This window comes from Pantherophis guttatus, chromosome 4 (genome assembly GCF_059756535.1).
Source record: "Pantherophis guttatus breed Tessera chromosome 4, ASM5975653v1, whole genome shotgun sequence".
Classification (NCBI taxonomy): Eukaryota; Metazoa; Chordata; class Lepidosauria; order Squamata; family Colubridae; genus Pantherophis; species Pantherophis guttatus.
The window spans coordinates 158,085,774-158,110,909 of NC_142066.1; the positions used below are offsets into that span (position 1 = coordinate 158,085,774).

At 47.2% G+C, this 25,136-nt stretch overlaps 2 protein-coding genes across 6 annotated transcripts in view; one reads left to right on the forward strand and one right to left on the reverse strand.

Moving 5' to 3' along the window:
* Positions 1–1,306: 1,306 nt before the first annotated feature.
* LOC148114411 (cyclin-dependent kinase 5 activator 1-like) lies at positions 1,307–11,849 on the reverse strand. Of its 5 annotated transcripts, none has more exons than XM_087893217.1 (3): positions 9,583–11,849; positions 7,357–7,485; positions 1,307–2,114 (listed from the first exon to the last, which is right to left on the reverse strand). In XM_087893217.1, exon 1 carries the CDS (start codon positions 11,157–11,159, stop codon positions 10,206–10,208), a length of 954 nt encoding a protein of 317 aa, XP_087749343.1. In that variant the 5' UTR covers positions 11,160–11,849; the 3' UTR covers positions 1,307–2,114; positions 7,357–7,485; positions 9,583–10,205. The 5 variants fall into 5 exon arrangements, with proteins under 5 accessions (XP_087749343.1, XP_087749341.1, XP_087749340.1 ...); XM_087893215.1 differs by having other exon boundaries at positions 1,307–3,516; XM_087893214.1 differs by having other exon boundaries at positions 3,405–7,485.
* A 6,767-nt stretch (positions 11,850–18,616) lies between these two features.
* Positions 18,617–25,136, forward strand: part of PTPN23 (protein tyrosine phosphatase non-receptor type 23) — a 46,700-nt gene continuing 40,180 nt past the window's right edge. Inside the window, exon 1 of the mRNA XM_087894277.1 lies at positions 18,617–18,857. Within this exon, the coding sequence (XP_087750403.1) occupies positions 18,774–18,857 (84 nt within the window). The 5' untranslated portion in view covers positions 18,617–18,773. The remainder of the gene's footprint in view (positions 18,858–25,136) is intronic.

A 25,136-nucleotide genomic window follows, 5' to 3' on the forward strand; every position in this document is an offset into this window, starting at 1 on the left:
TATGTGTTGTCCCAAGTCAGGTGGGATGTAGAAGGTCCTCTGCTTATGACCGGAGCGCAGCCTGCCCATCACAGCCGCAAATCACGAAGATTGTAACAATGGGTCGATCCCGTGATTTTACAACCCTGTTTGCAGTGGTCGTTAAATGAATTACAATGGTCATTCAGTGAATTATGGACATTAAGCGAACAAAGGGTTTGCTCTGGGTTTGGGTTGGAAGTCAGTCATGCAGTGGTAGTCCTCAATGACCGGCAATTCGTTTAGCTTGTAACTTTGTAGTTCAAAGTTACAACGGCACTGAAAAATGCTACTTACGACCAATTTTCATACGACGGTCGCAACATCCCAGGCTCACCCATTGGTAACCTTCCTAGCTGGGTTTCTGACAAGGAACCTCAAGGGGGGTGGGGGGGGAACATACGCTGGATTCACTTAATGACTCCCTGATTTGCTTAACGACAGTGGCAAGAGATGGTAAAAACGGGGCAAAACTCCCTGAATAACAACTGTCTTGCTTAGCAATGGGACTCAATTGCGGTCGTACGTTTGAGGACCGTCTGCAAAGGATCGGGGAATACTGGTAGCCCTCGGCTTACGACGGCTCACTTAGTGACCATTCCACGTTACAACGGTGCTGAAAAAAAGGGACGTTTTTCACACTCTGGCGGCATTTCCAGGGTCACGTGATCAAAAATTAAGACCATTGGCAGCTGACTCATATACAGCTTGAGCAGGGGGCTGGACTAGATGACCTCCGAGGTCCCTTCCAACTGTGTTTATTCTGTTACTCCTGCTTGAGCAGAGGGTTGGTAATTCTGTAAAGGTCTCTTGCTTGAACAAGGGGGCTGGACTAGATGACCTCCGAGGTCCCTTCCAACTCATATATATTGTAAAGGGAGAAAGAAAGAAGAGATGGATGGACGGATGGAAGGAAGGAAGGAAGGAAAAAGAAAGAGGGGATGGAAGGGAGGGAGGAGAAAGAAGAAATGGATTGAAAGAAAGAAAGAAGAAAGAGGACAATTAACCAGCGGAACTGTTTGCCACCAGAAGTTGTGGCTGCTCCATCCCTGGAGATCTTCAAGAAGAGACTGGACCGCCATTCAACCTGGTCTCCTGCTTGAGAAGAGGGTTGGACTAGAAGACCTCCCAAGGTCCCTTCCAGCCCCCATGATTTTAGATCCTACTGAATCCACTTAATCTGGATCTCCCACCCACCCCGACCCTCGGACCTCAGAAAGGGGGTCTTATCCTCCACCTTCATTTCCCTCCACATGCACACTTTCAAAGGATTAATCAAGGCATTCAATTAATTCAGTCTTCATTTTATTTTGCATCCGGTGCAGGACCTGTCACAATTTTTCTCCCAGCATCTTTCCGATTGTTCGACGTAAAAGAAGAAGCCGACGCTTTTGTCAAGTCTCCCATTGTTAATATTATACAAACCCGATTTCAAAAACTGTCTCAGGGAGTTCCGCAGTCTCCAGAACAAGAAGAAGAAGAAAAAAATCCCTACTATTCTGAAGAATTTCAAGTCTTGGTGAGTTCCACAGTTGACAAAACAAAAAGCAGAAGAAGGGAAAAAATTCCTACTTTTTCAAAAAATTACAAGTGTCAGGGAATTCCACAGTCTCCAGAATGAGAAGAAGAAGAAAAAGAAAAAAATAATCCTACTTTTTCAAAAAATTACAAGTGTTGGGGAATTCCACAGTCTCCAGAACGAGGAGAAGAAGAAAAAAAATTCATTTTTTTCCCAAAAATTTCAAGTCTCAGTAAGTTTCAAAGTCTCCAGAATGAGAAGAAGAAATCCTACTTTTTCAAACAATTTCAAGTGTCGGTGAGCCCCACAGTTTCCAGAACGAGAAGAAGAAATAAATATTTTTTCAAAATATTTCAAGTCTTGATGAATTCCACAGGCCGGCCGCGGGAAAAACGTCGTTTGATCTTGTGTTGTGCGTTTTGTCGTCGTTTTGTTGTCGGAATGTCCTCGCTGTTGAGAGTCACATTGTGAGTCAGGATTTGCTCCGGTTCAAGTTGCTTGTAAAATCCAAATATAACAACAAATCCGAACAAATCGAAGGAATTTTCCGGAAAAAAAAAAAATCCAGAATAGCAGCCTGGAAAAATGAATCAATTCTGATTATTTTCGGTTTCGTTCTCAGTTGCACAAAATTTACAAGAAAATCTGATTTTTTTTTACAATTATAAGCAAAACTATTTCAAATTGGAATTCCTTAAATAGGACAAAAAAAAAACGGAGAATAAATAGAATAAATACATATTTCAGCATGCAGAATATTCATATTTATAGGATTATATACAAATCGGTTTCCACTCCAAAGGAAAGAAAAAAAACACTGTTTGGCAGCAGAAAAGCAAGATAAAAATCAAAATAGAGAGTCTTTGACTTACAACGGTTCACACAGGTGGCTGAAAAAAGGAACAGATTTCACACTTACGACCGTCACACTGAAAACAGGACCGTTTTTCATACTTAGGGCGTTGCAGCTATCCCCGGGGTCACTTGATTCAAAATTCAGACGCTTCGCACCTGACTCGCATTTACCACAGTCTCAATGTCCCAGGGTCACATGATCCCTTTAGCGACCGTCTAACGAGCAAAGTCATCGGGAAATCCAAATTCGCTTAACAACCGTGTGACTAACTGAACAACCGCAGGGATTCACTTAATGACAGTGTCATGGGAGGTCATAAAATGGGGTGAAACTCACTTAATGACCACCTCGCTTAGCGACATGTACATTGGGCACTGTGGTCATCGTAAGTCGAGGACTCTCTGGGGTTTGCGTTCATGAATTTGGGGGCCAATCAGTGAAGTTGTTAAATGAATCACATGTTGTTAAATGAATCCAGCCTCCCCCGCTGACTTTAGGAATCCTTGGAATTAAAACAGTTTATTTAGTGATCGAAGTAACAACGGCCCTGAAAAGAAGGAACTCCGGATCATGTTTCACCCTTACGACTGTCGGTCACCAGATCAAAACTTGGACACTTGGCAACTGGTTCATATTTACGACGGTCGCTGTCACGTGACCTGCTTTTGCAACGTTCCAACAAGCTAAGTCCATGGGGAAGCCAGATTCGCTTAATGACCACAGGACTCCCTTAACGATCGCAGTGATTCCCTTAACAATTGTGGCAAGGACGTCAAATGGGACAAGACTCACTTAATGACCATCTCTCTTAATGGCCGAAGCATTATGCCCCATCACGGACATAAGCCGAGGACATTTGTGATTCATCAATATAAAATAGTGAGTTGTCCGTTCAAGAATTGTGATTACATACCAGGGAGTCCTTGACTTACAACGGTCTGTGTAGTGACGCTTTGAAGTTATGATGGCATCAAAAAAAGGGACTTACGACCGTTTTTTTTCCACACTTACGACCACTGCAGCATTCCCAACAGCCACGTGATCTATGTTCAGATGCTTGCCCTCTGACTCGCACTTATGACGGTCGTAACTTCCGAGCCAAATCCACGTTTTTCTCTCCTAACTGCAACGAAAATCGACATAAAATAGAATTCCGTCCATTAAAAAAAAAAAGACAGAAGGATCCTCGACTTAAGACTGCCCCTTTCCTTTGCTAAATGAGGTGGTTGAATCACGCCTTCTTCTACAAACCTTTCCCGTCATGGTTGTGAAGCAGATTTCTGTGTTCGGTGCAGCAGGACCATCGTCGAGAACTCAAAGTTTGGTTGCTAAGCAAGTCGGTTGTTAAGCGAGGCACACCCCGGACTTTTGCCTGTCTGTTTGTTAAGCGAATCAGGTGGCCGTTAAGCGAATCGGAAGCTGGCAGGGAAGGTTACAAACGGCGATCGTTGCAACAGACATATGTCCATGCCAGTTGCCGAGCGTGGGGAAAAGCTGGAACAGTCGTTAAGTGAGAAAACCATCCCAAAAAAATCACTTTTTTCAGCAAAAGGTCACTAAATGAATCCAGCCCACTGCTCTGATTTTGCTGCTGTGCCTGTAGTGAAGCCAGGTAATTGCTGAATTTCAGCAAATCCGGGCTGCAATTCTCCAGAAAACCACCAGGTGGCAACAGGGAAACACTAGGGGGTGGGGGAATCAACGTTTTTGTGCCCTCTGATGGACAGTTTATTTTTTTCCACGGGTCAGATCTAGCAGAGATAATCCTCGCTTAACAACCAGGCGCCTAGCAACCGTTCCAAGTTACGATGGACGCCCCAAAGAGTACGTATGACCTGATTTCACAACCCCATCCAGTCGCACACAGTTGTGAAGTGTGACAATTTTTGCCAGTTTCGAGTGGATCCACTTAACGCCCGATGCGCTCACTTAGTGACTGTTGCAAAAAAAAAAGAGTCATAAAATTAGCCTCGATCATAGGGCTACCATGGATCCGCTTAACGACTGCCTCATTCACTTAATGACTACTGCAAAAACAGGGCATAAAATTAGGGACAATCTTGGGGTGGCTTGCTTAATGACATACCATGATGTCTGGGTGTCATTCCGATGATGGTCATAAGTTGAGGACTAAGCTAAACAAACCAATGGAAGTCATAATATGGGAAGTCCTTGACCTACGACCACAAGGGAACCCAAGATTTATGTCACTAAGTGAAACATGACTTTGCCTCATTTTGCAACTTTTCTGGCCACATTGGTCCAGTCAATAACTGCAGTTGTTACATTGGTCGTTAAGCAAATCCGACTTCCCCACTGACTCTACCGGTCGGAAGGTCGCAAAAGGGGATTGCGTGACCCTGGGACATGACCGTCATAAGTATGAGTCAGTTGACAAGCTCCTGAGTTTTGATCCCATAATTACGGGGATGCAGCGATGGTCGTAAGTGTCCTAAGTCACTTTTCTCAGTGCTGTGGTCGCTTCGAACAGTCGCTAAATGAACTGCTGTAAGTCGAGGACTCCCTCTCTCCGGGTTAGGGGTTGCGCCAAAGACCCCGGACGATGGCTAATCCAAGAAAGGAATTAGGGGAGGAGGTCTAAAGAGGTTTTCCTTGATGTAGTTCAATGGGGTGAAGCATGTGGATTGTCTTGATGACCTCTAGGAGCCTAAGACAAGCATTTCCAGTCCCTGGGATGATATAAAAACCATGGATGCCCATTATCTGGGTCTCCAAGGGTTGCTACAGCTAGCCCTCGACTTACAAATATTTGTTTAGTGACGAAGGACTAAACAAGGAGGACTTTGTCGTCTTCCTTCTCCTCCTCTGTACAAACCCCACTTCTTCTAGTCCTGATGATGTTCCCTAGTTGGGTCATGAGACGTCTTCAAGAAAACCCCACAGCTCTGAGAAAACCCCACAACCCCATCCAGTTTTTCTGCCCTGCGGAATTCTGCCTAGTTCAATACAGGCAGTCCTCGGCTTCTGATCATTCATTTAGCGAACGCTGGACATAAACACAGCCCTGAAAGAACTGATTTACAACCAGGACTTACTCTTAAAAACTGTTAGAGCTTCCCCACCATTACATCATCAAAAAATATCAGCATTCGGCGAACGGCGTGTACTTCCAATGGTTGCAGCTGTCCCGGGGTCAGGTGATCCCTTTTGCGACCTTCCGATGAGGGGGGAGAAGCCAGATTCACTTAGCGACCAGCTGATTGAACCGCATTAATTTGCTTAATATTTGCAGGGGAAAAGATTGCAAAATTCGGCATGGATTTGCTCAACAACTGCAATTCTGGTCTCTATTGCGGTCGTAGGTCCAGGGATATTTCAACGGAGAGTCCTCGACTTATGACTGCCCACTACGGTCGTAAATTGAGACGATCGTAAAACAGCTGATTCATATGACCAACATAATCTCATGACCTTTTGGTTAAATGACCGCAGCCGTCATTAAGAAAAGCCCATGGCCGTTACTTAACGGATGTCTCACTTAGTAATGTGGATTTGGCGACGTCATAAGCCAAGGACTCTTTACTGGAGGCAGGGGGCGGTGACCAGAACTTCAGAACCGGGTCCTTTTGAGGTGGGGGGGGGGTGGAATCTGTCCTGATTTTCAATGGACGTTAAAAGAGCCGTCTTAAGTCCAGGACTACTTTTTGCCTGGCTAGGTGGCTCAGTGGCTAAGACACTGAGCTTGTCGATCAGAAAAGTCAGCAGTTCGGTGGTTTGAATCCCTAGTCTCCTGAGTGAGCAGGGGGTTGGACTAGATGACCTCCAAGGTCCCTTCCAACTTTGTTACTGTTATGTTAGTCCTCTAAAGCAGGAGTCTCCAACCTTAGCAACTTTAAGCCTGGAGGACTTCAACTACTCTGGGAGTTGAAGTCCTCCAGGCTTAAAGTTGCCAAGGTTGGAGACCCCCGCTCTAAAGGGATGGTCAGCAGTCCTATAAAACTACAATTCCCAGCATCCCTTGGGAAGCAGCAGCCCCCATTCCTCTTTCTGAGATGGGGGCCTGAAGTCCCCTCCCTCAGGGTCCGAGGTCACATGACTATTTTAAATGAATAAAATAAATATATATAAATTTATATATTACATTTAAAACCCCACCATTTGAAAGCAAAAAAAAATGTCGAAAAATTAAGCTCAGGATGGGGAAAAAAAATCAAAAGAGTCCACCCCCATGTTTAAAAATGGAACATCCCATCTCCCACCCCAGCGTTCCCACACTATGGTTTAGCCCACCGAAGTGCAGCAGCTGCCTGCAGGAAAATGTCTCATTCTGTGTCGGGAAAAATCGGTCACAATGCAGGGATGAGAAACGGGGGACTCCAAAATCTGGAAGGGACCCGATGGGCCATTTGACAACGTGAACCGTAAAAATAACCCCATATTTGGGGTACAAGACCCCAAAATGGGTCCCGAAAACTCCTTGGCAGAATGGCAGAGCGGCAAGATCGGAACTCAGGGCTGGGAACCGAACAGGAAGCAGAAATACAGGCAGTCCTCGACTTACAACACTTCATTTAGACATTATGACAGCCCTGAAACAAGTGACTTGGGACCGTTTTTCAGCCTTATGACCGTTGCCCTAACAAAAGGAACACACAACCGTTTTCTCACAACAACGAAATTCGCGTGATTGAAATTCTGACGCACGACCCCTGACTCGTATTTGCGATGGTCGCAGGGTGTGTGTCACACAAATCCCCTGTGGCGACCGTCCCAACGAGCCAAGTTTAAGGGGATGCTAGATGGACTCGGCAACTGCATTGCTAACACAATGATGGCAGCGATCTGCTTAACAACGGGGGGCAAGACAGGTCATAAAACGGGGCAAAATTCCCTAAAGCCCTGTCATGCTTAGCCGCAGGCAGGTTGGGCCGCACGGCGGTCGTAACTCGAGGGCGACCTGTGGGGAAAGGATTCGGAGGAGCCAGGGGGCTGGCTGACTCACTGAAGGAGCACGGCGATTCGCTTAACGATGGTGGCAAGGCAGGTCGTAAAATGGGGCGAAATTCAGTGAACCCGTGTTGCTCAGCCGCGGACATTTTGGATTCTATTGTGGTCGTAAGTCGAGGACTACCTGTGGGTTAAGAAAAGTGAAAATAACACAAAAATATCAAGGATTTTGGGTAGCATGACTGTGGCAGCCATCTTGACTTTTTTGACCTATTCTGCCCTAACAAGACATCTCTGGATTGGTTTCTTCGCCAGTCCTCCCTCTTTTCAAATTCAGCTCTGCACGTCTCTTACAAGCCGAGAATATAACCGGCCTCTTTTCTTTGTCTTCCATTTGCACGCTCACTCTCGCATGCTCAAAAATTCAAAATAAAAATGGAAGCCAGGCCCTTGTTGGGGGGTGGGGGTGGTTGGGGGGTGGGCATGATCTCTGGGGTTCTCCCAACCCTGCTGAGGAGAGATATATGAGAGAGGGAGGGAGAGAGATTAGATCAGGGGTGAAATGCTCGCGGTTCGGACTGGATCACCCGATCTGGTAGTGATGGAGACGGGGGGTTCGGAGAACCGGTAACAAAAATCCCTGCCCCCCCCCATGCCCAGCTGAGCCGCGTGATCATCAGAGGCTTTTTTTTTTAATTTTTAAAAGCATTTTTTCTATAACCACTTCGGTCGAAAAAATGCTTTTAAAAATAAAAATAAGAGTCTCTGATGATCGTGTGGCTCAGCTGGGATTGCCCGAAGCTTTTCAAAGCATTTTTTAATAACCTCTTCAGCCGAAGAGGTTGTAGAAAAAATGGTTTTAAAAGAAAAAAAAAGCCTCTGACGATCAGGCAACTCAGCTGGGATCATCAGAGCCTTTTAAAAGCATTTTTTTAACAACCTCTTCGGCTGAAGAGATGGTAGAAAAAATGTTTTTAAAAGTTTTTTTTTTTTAAAAAGTTGGCCATGCCCACCCAGTCATATTACCCCACCACCACCAAGCCACACCCACAGAACCGGTAGTAATAAATTTTACATTTCACCACTGGATTAGATGATTGATAGATAGATAGATAGATAGATAGATAGATAGATAGATAGATAGATAGATAGATAGATAGATAGGATTGAGAGAGGGGGGACAGAGTAGGATGGTAGGATGGATGGATAGATAGGATTGAGAGAGGGGGGGACAGATGGATGGATGGTTGGAGAGTTAGGTAGGTAGATATAAGGTAGATATATTGAGAGATAGATACAGTAGATGATAGATAAGATAGATATAAATAGATAGAGAAAGAAAGATCTCTAGATAGATAGATAGAGAGAGAGAGAGAGAGAGAGAGAGAGAGAGAGAGAGATAGGATTGAGAGAGAGAAGGACGGACGGATGGATGGATGGGTAGGTAGGTAGGTAGATATAAAGTATATATTGAGATAGATTAGATAGATAAGAGAGATATAAATACAGAAAGAGAGATTAGATAGATAAATAGGTAGATTGAAATAGATAGATAGAAAATATAGATGAAAATATAGATGAAAATTGATAGATATAGATAGAAAGAAAATAGAAAATATATAGACAGAGATATAGATAGATAGAAGATAGATAGATAGATAGATGATAGATAGATGATAGATAATAGATAAATAGATAGGAAGAGAAAAAGAAAGAGATTAGATAGATAAATAGGTAGGTAGATTGAGAGATAGATAGAAAATAGGGAGAGAAAGAGAGAGTGATTAGATAGATAGGGAGGGAGATTGAGATAGAGATTAGATTAGATTAGAGGGGGAGAGAGAAATAGAGATAGATAGAGATAGACAGGGAGAAAGAGAGAAAGAGAGAGAGTGATTAGATAGATAAATAGGTAGGTAGATTGAGATAGAGATTAGATTAGATTAGAGGGGGAGAGAGAGAGATAGATAGATAGATAGATAGATAGATAGATAGATAGATATGGAGTGAGAGAGAGAAACAGAGATAGATAGATTAAAGAGATATAGATAGTTAAAGAGAGAGAGAGAGAGAGAGATCAATTAGACAGAGAGAGAGAATTTAAAAAGATCCATTTTGAAGCAGAATTCAAAGGACGTTGATGGCCTCAGTGCTGGATTCAGGGGTTACATTAATATTTTTCCTTCCCAATGTTATTTCTTGGTGTGCTTGCTTGCTTTAGCAGAAGAAATGACGAAAGAAAAAATGGCTATTTAATAAATACAGATAGTCCTCGACTTACAACACTTTGCTTAGCGACCATTCAAATTTCCAACAGCATTGAAAAAAAAGCGACTTAGGACCATTTTTCACGCTTACGACCGTAGCAGCCTCCCAAACGGTCACAGAACGCTTGGCAACTGGTTCATCTTTAGGGCGGTTGCCGCGTCTTGGGGGGTGGGGGGTGTCTCCTGATTCCCCTTTTGCGACCTTCTGACAAGCAAGTCAGATTCACTTAACAACCGCGTTGCTAACTGAACAACTGCAGTGATTGTGTAAACGTGACAAGGAAGGACAACAAATGGGCCGAAATTGGCTGCACAAACGTCTCGCTTGCCGTTGTAAGTCGAGGACTTCCTGTATTACGGGCTTTTCAGAAGCTGACCCCCCTGCCCCCTCCCTGTTGGGGGAGGGGTGGTCTTCTTCCCCTCTCCTTTAGCCAAAGGTAGGGGGAAACATGACATTCGTTGCATCGGTATTCCTCTTCCATGCCATGCTCCCTTTTCTGAAATCCTGAAATCGGAGGGCCGTAGAGCCTCTCGGGATGCAGGAACGGCCGGTCCTTCTGACTCGTGATTCCAAACCGATCCCCAGGAACCTCCCCGTTCCCCCCCCCAAAACTCCGAAGTTGCGAAGAGTCCACAGTCACCGATCCAAGACACGGGCAAAGTCCTCGGGGGCTGCCGTGTTGCCTTCATTTTTCAGGTCGGCAAACACCTGAGTGAAGTAATGCGGGTCGGCGTTGATCCTCAACATTTTGGCACTCATGGCGTGGATGATGTGCAGGCAACGGTTCCAAAAAATGTCCTTGGAGGCCTCTACCAGGAAGGGCTTCAGGGGGTAGGAGATCTCGTTCCCCATGTAGGAGTAGGACAGGTAGAGACAGGTGAGTAGAGCGGCCTGGAGGTCGTGTTCGTTGCCCACCAGGTCGCCGTCGATCATCTCCCGGCACAGCAGGTAGACGAAAACCACGTTGGCCGGCGTGACGAAGGCCTGGTCCTGCCAACCTTGTAGCAGCAGGGAGCGGTCCACGCTGCGCAGCCACAGGATAGGCTCGGTGGGAGACAGGTGTTTCAGGCGGTAACACCGCCGGCAGAGAAACTCACCGAGGCATTTCAACAGCTCGCTGGTGGATGCCTGGACGATGACCCGCCGGGGGGATGAGGAGCTGCCTCCTAACCCACCGGGCTTCAGCAACGAGCCAACCGGGACCCCAGTGGTGACGGACAGGCCCTTGGTGTTGAGCGGCGCCAAGGGTGGCCCGCCGTCCTCGTAGCCGGCAAGGTTGGCACAAGAGAGAGACTTCTGGATATTCTCGTGGTTGAGGTTGGCTACCTCTTTTCCCGTCGGGAAATTCTTGCCGGGGAGGGCTGCGCCTTTGGCCCGAGAGCCCCGCTTTTTGGTGGAGGCCACGAGCCTCTTCCACGTCAGGGCTGGAATGAACATGGAGGGTCTCTTGAGGGTCTTGTCTGCCTTCTGCCCGCTTCCCTTACCGCTGGGCAGACCACTCGGGTAGTGGGCCAGCGAGCTGGTGGACCCCTCCTCAGGAAGGCTGGCTTTGCCCCCGCCACTGGGCGAGAGGGACAGCACAGTGCCCATGGTGGATGTGAGGAAGTGAGGGAGGGTCTTTTTGGCAGCAGAAGCAGCAACGAGGGGCGGTGGGGAGTCACAAGGGCTGCGCTATGCAAGTACCCTTCCTCTCAGTCTGCCTGGCCCCACATGGTGAAAAAGGGGGTGCCGGCTCACCCTCGCAGCCCCAAATCAGGGGTCCCCGGCCGGCCCCCGAAGGCGGAGGGACAGCATGACAAAACCGTCGGGGGTCCGCGGGCTGCTAATCCAGGCGGAAAAAATGTGGGGAGGGAGATCAGCGAGTCGGACAGCTCCGGATCGCGATTGAGGTCCTGAGAGAGCCCAAGCGCTTCTCCGGAACTACGCCCGACCTGCTCCGCCGCTGCTCTCGCTTGGGCGCCCCGTGGGATCCCGCCGGACTCCGGATAGCATCTCCCTTCTATCCGCCGCCGCCTCTCCTTCTTCCCCGGGCATGCCGGCTCTTTTTCTGCTGCGCTCTTTTCGGTTCTCCGCCTTCTATTCCGCTCCTGCTCCGGGCTGCCGCAATCTCCTCCGCCGTTTTCGTCCCCTTCGCTCCAGACGCCGCCCGTGAGAAACCAGGCGGCCGGCGGCTCTCCTTTCCTCTGATCTGGGTGCAGATGCGCAAAAGCGCCGCAGCCGCGCGGAGGGCGAGGCGTCGGAAGGGAGGGAGAGAGAGGGAAGGAAAGGAGGGAGGATGGACGCGAGTGGGCGCGGGACGCGCGTGGAATTGCAAATGGGGAAGGACCGGCTCAGGGAAGGTGCAGCGGAGACCCCCCCCCCACACACACCTCCCCCGGCTTAAGTGGCGGAGGGTTTAGGGTTTGCAGTTTGGAAGGGGTAGGAGAGGGAGGGAGGAAGGATGCACAGCGTGGGATTTTGGTGGTGGGGGGGCATGGGAGGGAAGGATCCCCCCTCTCTCGCCCCCCTCCCCCGATTGAAAGAGTGGAGGATGTTCAGCAGGGGATTCTGTGTCTGGGGAGGGGTCTGTGTGGGAGGTAAGGGGCTTCTCTCTTCCCTCCCTCCTCCCCCCCCCCGTGGGTTGGGGTCCTAAGGTCAGCCTTGTCTTGCAACTTCTTGGCTGTGGGGGGGGGGCTAAGTGGATGGAAGCCCACAAGGGAGGGTGGGTGGATGATTTAACTGTTTCTGGGATGCCCAGATGGTTGAACCCATCACACACACACACAAACACACACACACACACCAGCCTATGCTTGTGGGGGGGGAGAGGATCCCAATCAGGAGGAAGAAGGAGGGGGTCTCTCCCCTTGCTACCTTGCAAAAGGATTTGGGGGCCTCGCTCCCCCCCAAAGCTGAACAGAACATTTCCCTGGGTTTATTCCCTGTCCTTTGAAAGCTGTCGTGAAAAATCTCCAAATCTTGTGGCCATGAGTTCCACAGGATAAGATCACGCAGCTCTTATGCAAAAACTAGAGCGGTGAATTAAAAGATTTCCAATATGTAACAGTTCTTCATTGGGTATATCTGCAAAAGTGATGGCTGCACCCTCCATGGGCACAAAATAACTTACAGCTAGTCCTCAAATTATAACCACTTTACCACAGTGCTGAAAAAAAGGGACTGATGACCAGTCCTCGCACTTACAACCGACGCAGTGATGTGATTAAAATTTGGTTGATTACTGATGATGATTGAAATGTCCCAGGGTCACGTGATCGACATTTGTGACAAGGAAGGTCAACAAGGGCCACTGGATTCACTTAACAACCACCTGATTTGTTTAATGACCACAGGGATTCACTTAACAACTGCAGGGATTCACTGAACGACGGTAGCAGAAGCAGGTGATGAAATCGGGCGGCACGCTCTTATCGCTTTGCTTAGCAAATGGAAATCAGTCCATTTGGGGTGGTTGTATTAGCTGTCGTAAGTCGAGGACTAGCTGTCACGGGTGTCCACGCAAAGGGAGCAAACAAGATGGCTGCCATGACTGTACAATGGAAGGGCTGGCCACTTTCTCACGCTTTACACGTGCAACACAATTGAGCCCAAAATTTCTGTCGTTAAGTCTGAGACATTTGTTAATTTTGCCCCATACTTACAACTTTACTCACCTCCGTTGTTAAGTGAATCACTGCTGTTATTCAGTGAGTCACTTTGTGAAGTGGATCTGGCATCCCCCCTGGCTTTGAGGGTAAGAGAAGTCGCAAAAGGGGGACACACGGGACCGCGGGACGCTGCAACCGTCATTAAGCGAACCCTTGTAAATCGAGGACTATCGGTCATGTGATCTTGGGACCCAGCCATCGACATAAGTATGAACTAGTTTCATTTTGATCACATGACTACAGGGGTGCTGCAACGGGTGTCCCTTTTTTCAGTGCCCCCGTCACTTTGAACGGTCGCTAAATGAACGGTCATAAGTCGAGGACCACCTGTAGAACTTGAAGGTGAGACTCACAAGCGAAACATGACATGGTTGTGATGTGCAATGGGATCCTGTGTTGTGTTGTGGTTGCCGCAAAAAATTGCTACTAGACACAAATAAGATATTAAACTCTGGCCTCTTTATTTTTTAAATTTTTATTTCTTATTTACTTGCATCCTGTCTTCAAAATCACCCAGCTGGCTTTCATTTCTGCTCCTTAAGTACGACACACATTGTCCTTGGCTTAACGGCCATGATTGGGAGCAGAATTTCTGCGGCTAAGGAAAGTCGTTGTTAAACGAGTCCTGCTGCCCCCATATTTCCCTTTTTGCTCCCCACCTCACCCCACCTAGGGACGCTGCAACGGTCATAAGTCCAAATCAATTTTTTAATTTCTTTTTTTTCAATGGCCGTTTGCTCTCGGAACAAGAATGAGGTCTGTGCTTGGAGTAGGAGGTGGGGTGTGGGGGCAGAGCCGGGTCTCCGGGGCTCAGGAGGATGGGACTTGTAGTTCCCCATGAAGAGGATGGGACTTGTTCCAGGAGAATATTCCATCGTTGGCTATAGCGGGTGAGGTGTTGCCCCCTGTAGAAAGGGCGCGCAATCTAGGCGTCCTCCTGGACTCACAGTTGACTCTGGACGACCATGTTACGACCGTGACCAAGGGGGGCATTTGCTCAGATTCGTCTGGTGCGCCAGTTGCGCCCCTACCTGGACCGTGATGACCTGTGCACAGTCACTCATGCGCTCGTCACCTCCCGGATTGACTACTGCAACGCTCTCTACATGGGGCTGCCCTTGAAGACCACCCGGAGGCTTCAGCTGGTGCAGAATGCGGTTACGCGGGTAGTGATAGGAGTGTCCCAATACTCTCATGTTACACCCCTCCTGCGGGACCTGCATTGGCTACCGGTTGCCCTCCGGGTGAGATTCAAGGTGCTGGTAATTACCTATAAAACCCTACATGGTTTAGGCCCGGGGTACCTGGCGAACCATCTGCAGCCAGCAACATCTCCCCATCGCCCGGTGCGCTCTCACAGGGAGGGCCTCCTCGGGGTCCCGTCGGCCAGACAGTGTTGACTGGCGACTCCCAGGGAGCGGGCCTTCTCTGTGGGTGCGCCTACTCTGTGGAATCAGTTCCCCCTGGAGCTCCGGATGGCCCCCGACCTTCGCTCTTTCCGCCGTGACCTCAAAACATGGCTATTTGGCCTGGCCGGATTGGACTGAAGGGGTTTTTAAATAATAATAATAATAATAATAATAATAATAATAATAATAATAATAATAATAATAATAATAATAATAATAATAATAATAATTTTATTTCTATACCGCCCTTCTCCCGAAGGACTCAGGGCGCTGTACAGCCTATTTAAAAACAGAATAAACATCAATTTAAATTAATTTAAAAATATTAAATAAATTTGGCTTAATTTAAAACCCCAGAAATTTAAAACACCCAATTTAAAATCATTACATTGATAGCCCGGCCTGTCGGAACAGCAGGGTCTTGAGGGCACAGCGAAATATACGGAGGTCGGAGATCTTATGCATTTCCGGGGGCAGTTCGTTCCACAGGGCTGGGGCTCCCACAGAGAAGGCCCTCCCCCTGGGTGTCGCCAGCCGACATAACTTGGTCAATGGCACCCTGAGGAGACCCTTTCTGTGGGAGCGGACTGGCTGGTGGGAGGCTGTTGGTGGTAGAAGTTGGTCTCGAATGTACCCGGGTCCTATGCCATGGAGCGCTTTGAAGGTGGTAACCAACACCTTGAATCGCACCCGGAGGACCACTGGGAGCCAGTGCAGCTCGCGCAGGAGGGGTGTCACGCAGGCACAACGAGGTGCGCTCATAACCACCCGCACGGCCACATTCTGGACCAGCTGGAGCCTCCGAGTGCTCTTTTTTTTTTTTTTTTTAATTTGATTTATATGCCGCCCTTCTCCGAAGACTCAGGGCGGCTTACAATGCGTTAAGCAATAGCCTTCATACTTTTGTATATTTATACAAAGTCAGCTTATTGCCCCCACAAACCGGGTCCTCATTTCACCTACCTTAGAAAGGATGGAAGGCTGAGTCAACCTTGAGCCTGGTGAGATTCGAACCAGCAGTAAATTGCAGGCAGCTGTGTTAATAACAGGGTGCTTTAAACCACTGTAGTACCAAGAGCCCCATGTAGAGAGCATTACAATAGTCCAACCGGGAGGTGACAAGGGCGTGAGTGACTGTGCGCAGGGCGTCCCGGTCCAGAAAGGGCTGCAACTGGCGAATCAGGCGAACCTGATAAAAGGCCCCCCTGGCCACGGCCGTCATATGCTCTTCTAAAGACAGCCGTGCGTCCAGGACACCCAGAGCCCTCTCTGTGGGCGGTAGAGATTCACCCCCTATAGACAGTGATGGCGCCTGCTGACTATATCGCGATGCCGGAAGCCACAGCCACTCGGTCTTGGAGGGGTTGAGCCTGAGCCTGTTCCTGCCCATCCAGACCCTCACGGCCTCCAGGCAGCGGGGCATCACATCAAGGGCATCATTGGGGTGGTCTGGGGTGGAGATGTACAGCTGAGTATCATCAGCGTACAGGTGACACTTCACTCCAAAGCCACGGATGATCTCACCCAGCGGCTTCACATAAATGTTGAACAGGAGAGGCGAGAGGACCGACCCTTGCGGCACTCCCCAAGCGAGGCGCCTCGAGGTCGGCCTCTGCCCCCCTGCCAACACAAACTGCGAGCGGTCGGAGAGGAAGGAGGAGAACCACCGCAAAATGGTGCCCCCTATTCCTAACCCCCTCAACCGCTGGTCGATGGTATCATGGTCGATGGTATCAAAAGCCGCTGAGAGATCTAACAGGACCAGGACAGAGGAGCAACCCCTGTCCCGAGCCCTCCAGAGATCATCCACCAACGCGACCAATGCCATTTCCGTGCTGTACCCCTGCCTGAAGCCCGACTGGTATGGATCCAGATAGATAAAGGGGATTGTATTGGTTTTTATATTTGAAGACTGAATTTTATGGGGTTTTTATCGTTGTGAGCCGCCCTGAGTCCTTTGGGAGAGAGGGTGGCATACACGTTTAATAAAATAAATAAATAAATAAATAAATAAATAAACTTGTAGTTCCCCCATCCCTCCAAAAGAGCCCACCTCAGGGGAATGGGGGTTTGAGGGAAGACGCTATTGGAAGATAATGAAGGGATTTGTTTGTTTTTTTGCCTCCTTTGTGTTAAAAATAGGTTGTTGCCTTCTGGTGGAACGTCTATTTGGGGGGGGGCTGATTTGTCATCGGGGGAGGAGGGAGAAAGGAAGAGTGGGTTGGGGGGTGTCGGGAAGGCGCCGACTCTCCCAAGAGAAAAACAAACTCTCTTTTTTCCAGCTCAAACCGAAGACGGAGGAGGATTGAGGGGGGGGGGTGTCCTTAGATCTGGGTGGGTTTTTTGCAGACGTTTCGTGACCCAACTAGGGAACATCCTTGGAAGCCTGCAGGGTTGGCGTTGCTGAAGCCGCTATTTTGTCAAAATAGAAAAGCATTTGTGTCAGAGAGAAAGCAAAAACGAACACACAAACATACATGGAACATACAGAATGACAAGCCCCCTTCTTAAGCAGGAGACCCTTACAGAATCATAAAATGACAGAGTTGGAAGGGACCTTGGAGGTCATCTACTCCAACCCCCTGCTCGAGCAGGAGACCCTCTACCATTCCTGACAAAGGGCTGTCCAATCTCTTCTCGAAAACCTCCAGCCATGGAGCAACCCATGACTTCTGGAGGCAAGTCATCACCCTGATTACACAACCACACACCCACACACACAAGACACACACACACACACATTTTGACCTGAAAGCAGAATCTTAAGAGATTCGTCTATTCTGGTTTGAGACCCTTCGGATGCGGTCGAGACCCGCCCCCCCAAGAACCTAGTTTGCTCTTCTTCTGCAGGAGAAAAGACCTATGAAGACGGAAGGGGGGCGCTGTTTATAGATAGGTTGAAAACAGAAGGCTTGCATCGCCACCTGCTGGCCATGAACTGTCACTGCAGCCACACAAACAAAAAAATAAATAAATCAGTTTTTAAATCCAGGGAGTCCTTGAATTACGACAGCAAAAGGGATCAGGGTTTCCATTGCTAAGCAAGGCGGGTGCCTGATTTTATGAGCTTTTTGGGCACGGTCGTAAAGCAAATCCTAGCAGTTATTAAGCGAATCGTGCGGACAGAAAGGCTGGGAAGGAGACCCATCACAGAGACCTGTTGGTTTGCCAAGGCGTCCGAATTTGGATCATGGGACCCGGGAGACGTGTGCAGTGGTCGTAAGGGCGAGGATTGTTCTAAGTCACTGTTTTCAGGGATGTTGTCTCTCGGAACAATTTCTAAATGAATGGTTGGCTGGGGAATTCTGGGAGTTGAAGTCTGCCCACTTTAAAGCATGCTTGTCTCCTTCCCTTCCCTTTTTCTCTCCCTCTCTTTTCCTACCTTCCTTCCATCCTCTCCCATTCCATTCCTTCCCTTCTTGTCCTCTTCTTTTCCCTCCCTCTTTCCTTCGCTCCCTCCCTCTTCCTCTCTCCCTTCCTTCCCTTCTTGTTTCCCCTTTTTCCTTCCTTCCTTCCCTCCCTCATCTCCCATTCTTTCCCTTTTCCTTCCTTCTTTCCTTCCTTCCCTCACTTCCCCTTCCTCTCTTCCGCCCTCCCTCCTCTCCCTTCCTTTCCCTTCTTCTTTCCCTTTTTTCCTCCCTCCCTCCCTCATCTTCCATTCCTTCCCTTTTCCTTCCTTCCTTCCTTCCCTCGCCTCCCCTTCCTCTCTTCCTCCTTCCCTCCCTTCTTCTTTCCCTTTTTTCTTCCCTCCCTCCCTCATCTCCCATTCTTTCCCTTTTCCTTCCTTCTTTCCTTCCTTCCCTCGCCTCCCCTTCCTCTCTTCCTCCCTCCCTCCCTTCTTCTTTCCCTTTTTTCCTCCCTCCCTCCCTCATCTCCCATTCCTTCTCTTTTCCTCCCTCCCTCCCTTCCTTTCCCTTCCTTCTGCCTCAAAGCCCAACCCAGTTCTACTGCGCCTGCGTCCTCCCACTCCCGGTGGAACTACCCCACCCGGCGGGCATTGCGGGCGAGTGCGCCTGCGCGTGGGCGTGTCTCCTCCTCCTTCGGCCCGACTCGGCTGCCGCTCGGCTCTTTCCGGAGAGGCCTGGTGTCGTCGCCGCCGCCGCCGCCGGCCGATTTACGAGCTCTGGGGTGGGGAGGCGGGCGGCGTGATGGAGGCCGTGCCCCGCATGCCCATGATCTGGCTGGACCTCAAGGAGGCCGCCGAGTTCAGCTTCCAGCCGGCCGTCAAGAAGGTGAGGCCTGTGGGGGGGGCGGGGGGGGAGGGGCGGCCATAATTACCTCAGAATTCCCCCCCTTTTTTCCCCTCCCCCCTTTATTTTTTCGCCCCCAAAGCCTCTGGGGCCTTTTCTGTGGGTCCTCCGACTCCCCCCCCACGTCATCGCCCCTCCCCCCGAGAGAAACGGCGCCTCCCACAACAGGGCGCCCGCGGGCGACACGAGGGGCGGGGCTGGGGAGGAGTGAGGGGGGGTCGCCCAGCTCCCCGTCTGGTTTAAGGGGCAGTTTAGGAACGTGGGGGGGGGTTTAGATTGTCAGACCCCTCCCTCCCCATCCCCCCACCCCTTTTCCTGGGATGCCCCAAGGGAAGAGGACCCATAAGCCACAGCCTGGGAGATGGGGGGGGGTTTCAGCTGGTCTTGGAGGCCTGCCTGGTTTTAGGGGGAGATTGGGGGTTTTTTGAATCCCCCTGGAATGAGGGCATCAGACACCCCCCCTCTTTTTGCTCTTTTGGGATTCCTGTAAGGGAAGAGGACCCATCAGCCACAGCCTGAGAGGGGAGTGTGTGCAGCTGGTCTTGGAGCTCTTAGGAGGAGTTTGGGGGGGGCTACAATCCCCCTCGAATGTGGGCATCAGACACTCTCCCACCCTTTTCCTGGGATGCCCCAAGGGAAGAGGACCCATCAGCCACAGCCTGGGAAGCTGGTGATGCAGCTGATCTTGGAGGTCTGCCTGGTTTTAGGGGGAGATTGGGGTTTTTTGGAATCCCCCTGGAATGAGGGCATCAGACCCCCCCCTTTTTGCTCCTGTAAGGGAAGAGGACCCATCAGCCACAGCCTGGGAGGGGAGTGTGTGCATCTGGTCTTGGAGGTCTTAGGAGGAGTTTGAGGGGGGGCTTGCAATCCCCTTGGAATGAGGGCATCAGACTCCCTCCCCCCCACCCCATTCTTTTCCTGGGATGCCCAAAGGGAAGAGGACCCATAAGCCACAGCCTGGGAAGCTGGTGATGCAGCTGATCTTGGAGGCCTCTCTGGTTTTGGGTGGATATTAGTGGGGGCTGGAATCCCCCTGGATGGAGGGCCTCAGACCCTCCCCTCCATTCCACCCTTTTCCTGGAATGCCCAAAGGGAAGAGGACTCATAAGCCACAGCCTGTTGGGTGCAGCTGGTCTGGGAGGCACAGGGGGTCTTGAAGAAGCCCTTTCCTTTGCTTTTTGGGCATGAGTCAACCTGAATTTGGAGTTTCTCAACCATGGGGGCGGGGCAGGAGTGGGGAGGCTTGGACTTCAACTCCCAGAATTCCCTAGCCATCCACCCTGGGAAGTCTGGGAGTTGAAGTCCACCTGTCTTCAAGCCCCCTTCAAGTGGAGAAAGCTTGGACTACATAACCCTAGGGGTCCTTTCCAACTGAGGAAGCACACTAGCCACACCAGCTACCTCCCTACCTATGGTCCTCAACCCCATTAGAGACTGGGTACCCCTCTCCCTTTCGTCCTCGACCCTCAGTTCCTTGGAATTTAATATTACGGCGTTGCTCAGAGGTCCTTGGTGTACAGGTAGTCCTCAACTAACAACCATAATGGAGGTCAACATTTCTGTTGCTAAGCGAGACATTTGTGAAGGGTGTTTTGCCCCATTTTACAACCTTTCTTGCCACACCTATTAAGTGAATCCTTGCAGTTCAGTTAGTCACATGGTCGTTAAGTGAATCTGGCTTTCACATTGACTTTGCCGGTCTGATGGTCGCAAAAGGGGATCCCGTGACCCCCAGGATGCTGCGACCATCATAAATTAATTTCAGAATTAATATTTTTATATATTAATTATATATATAAATATATATATAATAGGGAAGTCAATATGAAGGACTCCCACCCATTTAAAAATTAATATATTAATATTTTAATACATTAATATATTAATTAGTATGCTATAGATATAGATATATATAAATATATATAATAGGGAAATCAATATGGACTCCCACCCATTTCAAAATTAATATTTTAATATATGAATAGAATAGAATAGAATAGAATAGAATAGAATAGAATAGAATAGAATAGAATAGAATAGAATAGAATAGAATTGATTGGACACACAAGGAATTTGTCTTGGTGCATACGCTCTCGGAGTACATAAAACTAAAGATACATTTGTCAAGAATTCATAAGGTACAACATTTAATGATAGTCATAGCATACAAATAAGCAATCAGGAAACAATATCAATATAAACTGTAAAGATACAAGCAACAAAATTACAGTCATACAGTCATAAACGGGAGGAGATGGGTAATAGGAATGATGAGAAGATTAATAGTAGTGCAGACTTAGTAAACAGTTTGACAGTGTGTTGAGGGAATTAGTTGTTTAGCAGAGTGATGGCATTCGGGAAAAAACTGTCCTTGTGTCTAGTTGTTCTGGTGTGCAGTGCTCTGTAACGTCATTTTGAGGGTAGGAATTGAAAGAGTTTATGTCCAGGATGCGAGGGGTCTGTAAATATTTTCACACCCCTCTTTTTTTTTTTTTATTGAAAAAGTTTTTCAAATACAGATTTTTCCCCCTTTTTTCCCCTCCTCCTCCCTAACCCCCTCTCACCCTCCCTATCCCCCATGGCTTCTCCAAAAATAAAATCCAAATTGATATCAAATTATATAATACTTTACGATCCTTTTACACCACCCCCCACATGCTAACCATTTCTTTCTAACATTGTTATTATATCCCCCCTATACTATACATTTCAAAGCAACCTTCAGCTATAAAACTATATAATAAATCCTAATTTGACATTTATTCAACTCATAATCTACCCATTTCCTCCATACATATATCTCTTAATTCATATCTTTTACGTATTTTATATCTAAACATAACATCCCTTTTCCTAAACTAAACAATCAGTAACCTAACCTATCTCCACCCATTTTCCTACAGGTCTACCATACATATTATTTTTAATATCCTTTGTTCTTCTACCCACACCACACAACTAAAAAATATTTCCATATATAAATAAAATGCTCAAATGACTTTAAATTTGTAATCCATATAGTATCTTCTGTAATGTCTTTCAACTGGATTATTAATTCCATCACCCATGTTAGGGTAACATCAGGTTCAGCTTCCAACAGTATATTCAGTCTTCCATTACCATCTGCCCCCATCAATAATAAGTATTTTCGTATATAAAAAACCACCCGAGTGACTTTATATTTATATTCCATGTAATATCTTCTGTAGTGTCTTTTGTCTAGATTATTAATTCCAACCACCACATTGGGGTAACAACCAGATCTGCATGCCCCAATCCCATAGTTCTCTTGCCTTATAACTCAGTATATACGTAATCCATTTTTCAAAGAGTCCAAAATAGAAAGATCCAATCCACTCAATCAGAGGCCGTCTTCCACATCCGAAAAGCACCAGCACTGCAGAGATCTGTTATTCTTCTCAAAATAGTATAAGTCAATAATTTGCCTCAGCTATATTTTCATGTATCAGCCATCTATAAATCCCGCTTATTATATTTAATCGTCTCTTAAGTAATTGGCATTAGACTGTTGTTTAGTTTAAAATTTTTTAGTTTTGTAGGACCTGCTTCTTCTTTTCTTAACTTTTTGTGGTTTAGATCTCTATCCTAGTTGCCTTTCTAGAACTTGTATGTCAGCTGATTGAGTTCCATGCTGATCTGTAACTTGATAAGACATCACATTAAAATCCAAAGCCGCCTCTCTTATATTTATAGGTGATCCAGCTATAACCTCTGAAGGAGAATCCAAAAGCGGCTCGTCCAAAAGGGCCTCTGTAACTTGTTGTTTTTCTATTACCTCCATCTCCAACTGCTTAGCCTGAGTTTTAATCTCTTGTTTATTTTGCTTTTCTTTATTCCCCTCCTGTGTTCCTAACACTGAAGGCATACGTGAAGATGTTGGATCCATTTTAAGAACCTTGTAGTAAAATTCTTCCGCTTTTTCAACAGTATTTAGTTGATATCTTTCTCCTTGATATCTCAATATTATACCAACTGGAGCATCCCACCTAAATGGGATGTTTTGTTTCTTTAGCTCAGTCACCAAAAATCCAAATTCCTTTCTATCTTTTAACATCTTGGGCGGCAGCTGTTTATATATCCAAATCTTCCTTCCGTTCATTTCTAAAGAGTTAAAAGACTTTTGCGCAATATCATTTCTTATTCCTTTATCAGTAAAGTAAATCACCACATCTCTAGGCAACTGCCTTTGCTTTGCCACCCAAGAATTTACTCTGCAGGCCTTATCAATCTTACAGGATACCTCTTCAGGACTAACCTTTAAAATCGCAGCCAGAACTTCAGCAGACATCTTTCTCAAATCATCTCTGTTATTTTCCTGTAATCCCCTCATTCTGACCGCAAATTCCATGGACCTGTATTGCATCATTGTAACTTCTTTTTCAATCCTTTGTTTTATATTATCTGCATTGTAAGTCTTGTGATCAGCTTCCTTTATTTTAGACTTTACTTCTGAGCTATTGTCTTGAATATTTATCAAATCATTTTCAATTCTTTGTATTTTATTGTCCAGATTATAAATCTTATGATCAGCTTCCTTCATTTTAGACTCTAGTTCTAAGTTGGTATCTTTATCCATCTTTATAACTATTTCTGAAAAGGTTTTCAAAGCTGTTACAATCTGTTGTTTCAGATTAGCATACTTTCGTTGTACCAACTCTTTAATTTCCTGCCTAAATTTTTCAAGATTCTGGTTCACAATCTCATCACGTCTTGCCATCTCCTCCAAAACAAATTCCTTTAGGTCTTTAGAGCCATTCTCCTGGATCTGCAAGCTTAAAACTTGTTCATATGACTTGTAAATGGGGAAGCCCCCCCCCCCCCCCCGCAGCTTGGTTGTCTGGCTTTGTCAGTTTTAATGCCATCCTGCCACACAGACAAACTCTTTTTTTAAAAAAAAAAGTCTTCTCTCCAAACGATATCAATATCAAGTCTCTAAGAAGGAAGAAACATAAAGTGGAAATTTTTCTCTTCAATTCTAACCAGCGCTATTATTTCAGATACTTTGTAACGTATTGAACTATTCAGGCGGAAGGACTTTCACTTTCAGCTTTCTTCTTCTCAAGCCTCAGCCAGTCGCCATTTTAAACTTACTTTCTTCGCTTTTAAAATCACTCATAGAATTGTTAGAAATACTTGCGATTTAGGGCCCCAAATCCGGGTTTCATCCTGTTTATTCAGGCAATCTGTTAATTTTCATTAATTGGATTGGTCCCATCGCCTGGCTCTGCAAAAAGCAGAGTTCTCCCGAAGCCCGGAGCAGCGGCGAGCTGAATAGGGAGCCTCATCCTGCTTCGTCCCCAAGAGTAAAACAAAAACTCTGGGGACTTCGCAGAGGGCTCTACCTGCCCTCGCCGGCTCTGTCTCACATTTCCTTAAGGAAACGGAGTTTTTCAAGCCGCCTTTCAGCTGTAAAGGTGGCTCTTTACGGGTGACGGGGCTAGCGGTCTCAAAAGACCGTCTAACGGTGACGGAAGCCAAACCGGAAGCCCTTCACAGCTCTCTTTTTGACTCGTGCAGTAGACAGGTCCTCCATGGAAGGCAGGTTGGTGGCCATTGTTTTTTCTGCAGTTCTAATGATCCTCTGAAGTCTCTGTCTGTCTTGTTGGGTTGCAGAACCAAACCAGACAGTTATGGAGGTGCAGATGACAGACTCCATCATTCCTCTGTAGAACTGGATCAGCAGCTCCTTGGGCAGTTTGAGTTTCCTGAGTTGGCGCAGAAAGAACCTTCTTTGTTGTGCTTTTTTGATGACGTTTTTGATGTTGGGTGTCCATTTTAGATCTTGCGATATGGTAGAACCTAGAAATTTGAAGATCTCTACTGTTGATACTGTATTGTGAGAGGTGGAAGTATGGAAGGGTTTCTCCTAAAATCTACCACCATTTCTATGGTTTTGAATGTGTTCAGTTCCAGATTGTTCCCATCGCACCACGAGGCTAGTTGCTCAATCTCCCGTCTGTAGTGGATTCATCATTGTCTCGAATGAGACCGATCACTGTTGTGTCATCTGTGAACTTCAGTAGTTTAACAGATGGATTGTTTAATATATTAATATATTACAGGCAGACATATATATATTTGTTGTTGTTAGCTGTGAAGTCATGTCTGACCCATTGCAACCCCATGGACAACGTTCCTCCAGGCCTTCCTATTCTCTACCATCCTCTGGAGTCCATTTAAGTTCACGCCGACTGCTTCAATGACTCCATCCATCCACCTCGTTCTCTGCCGTCCCCTTCT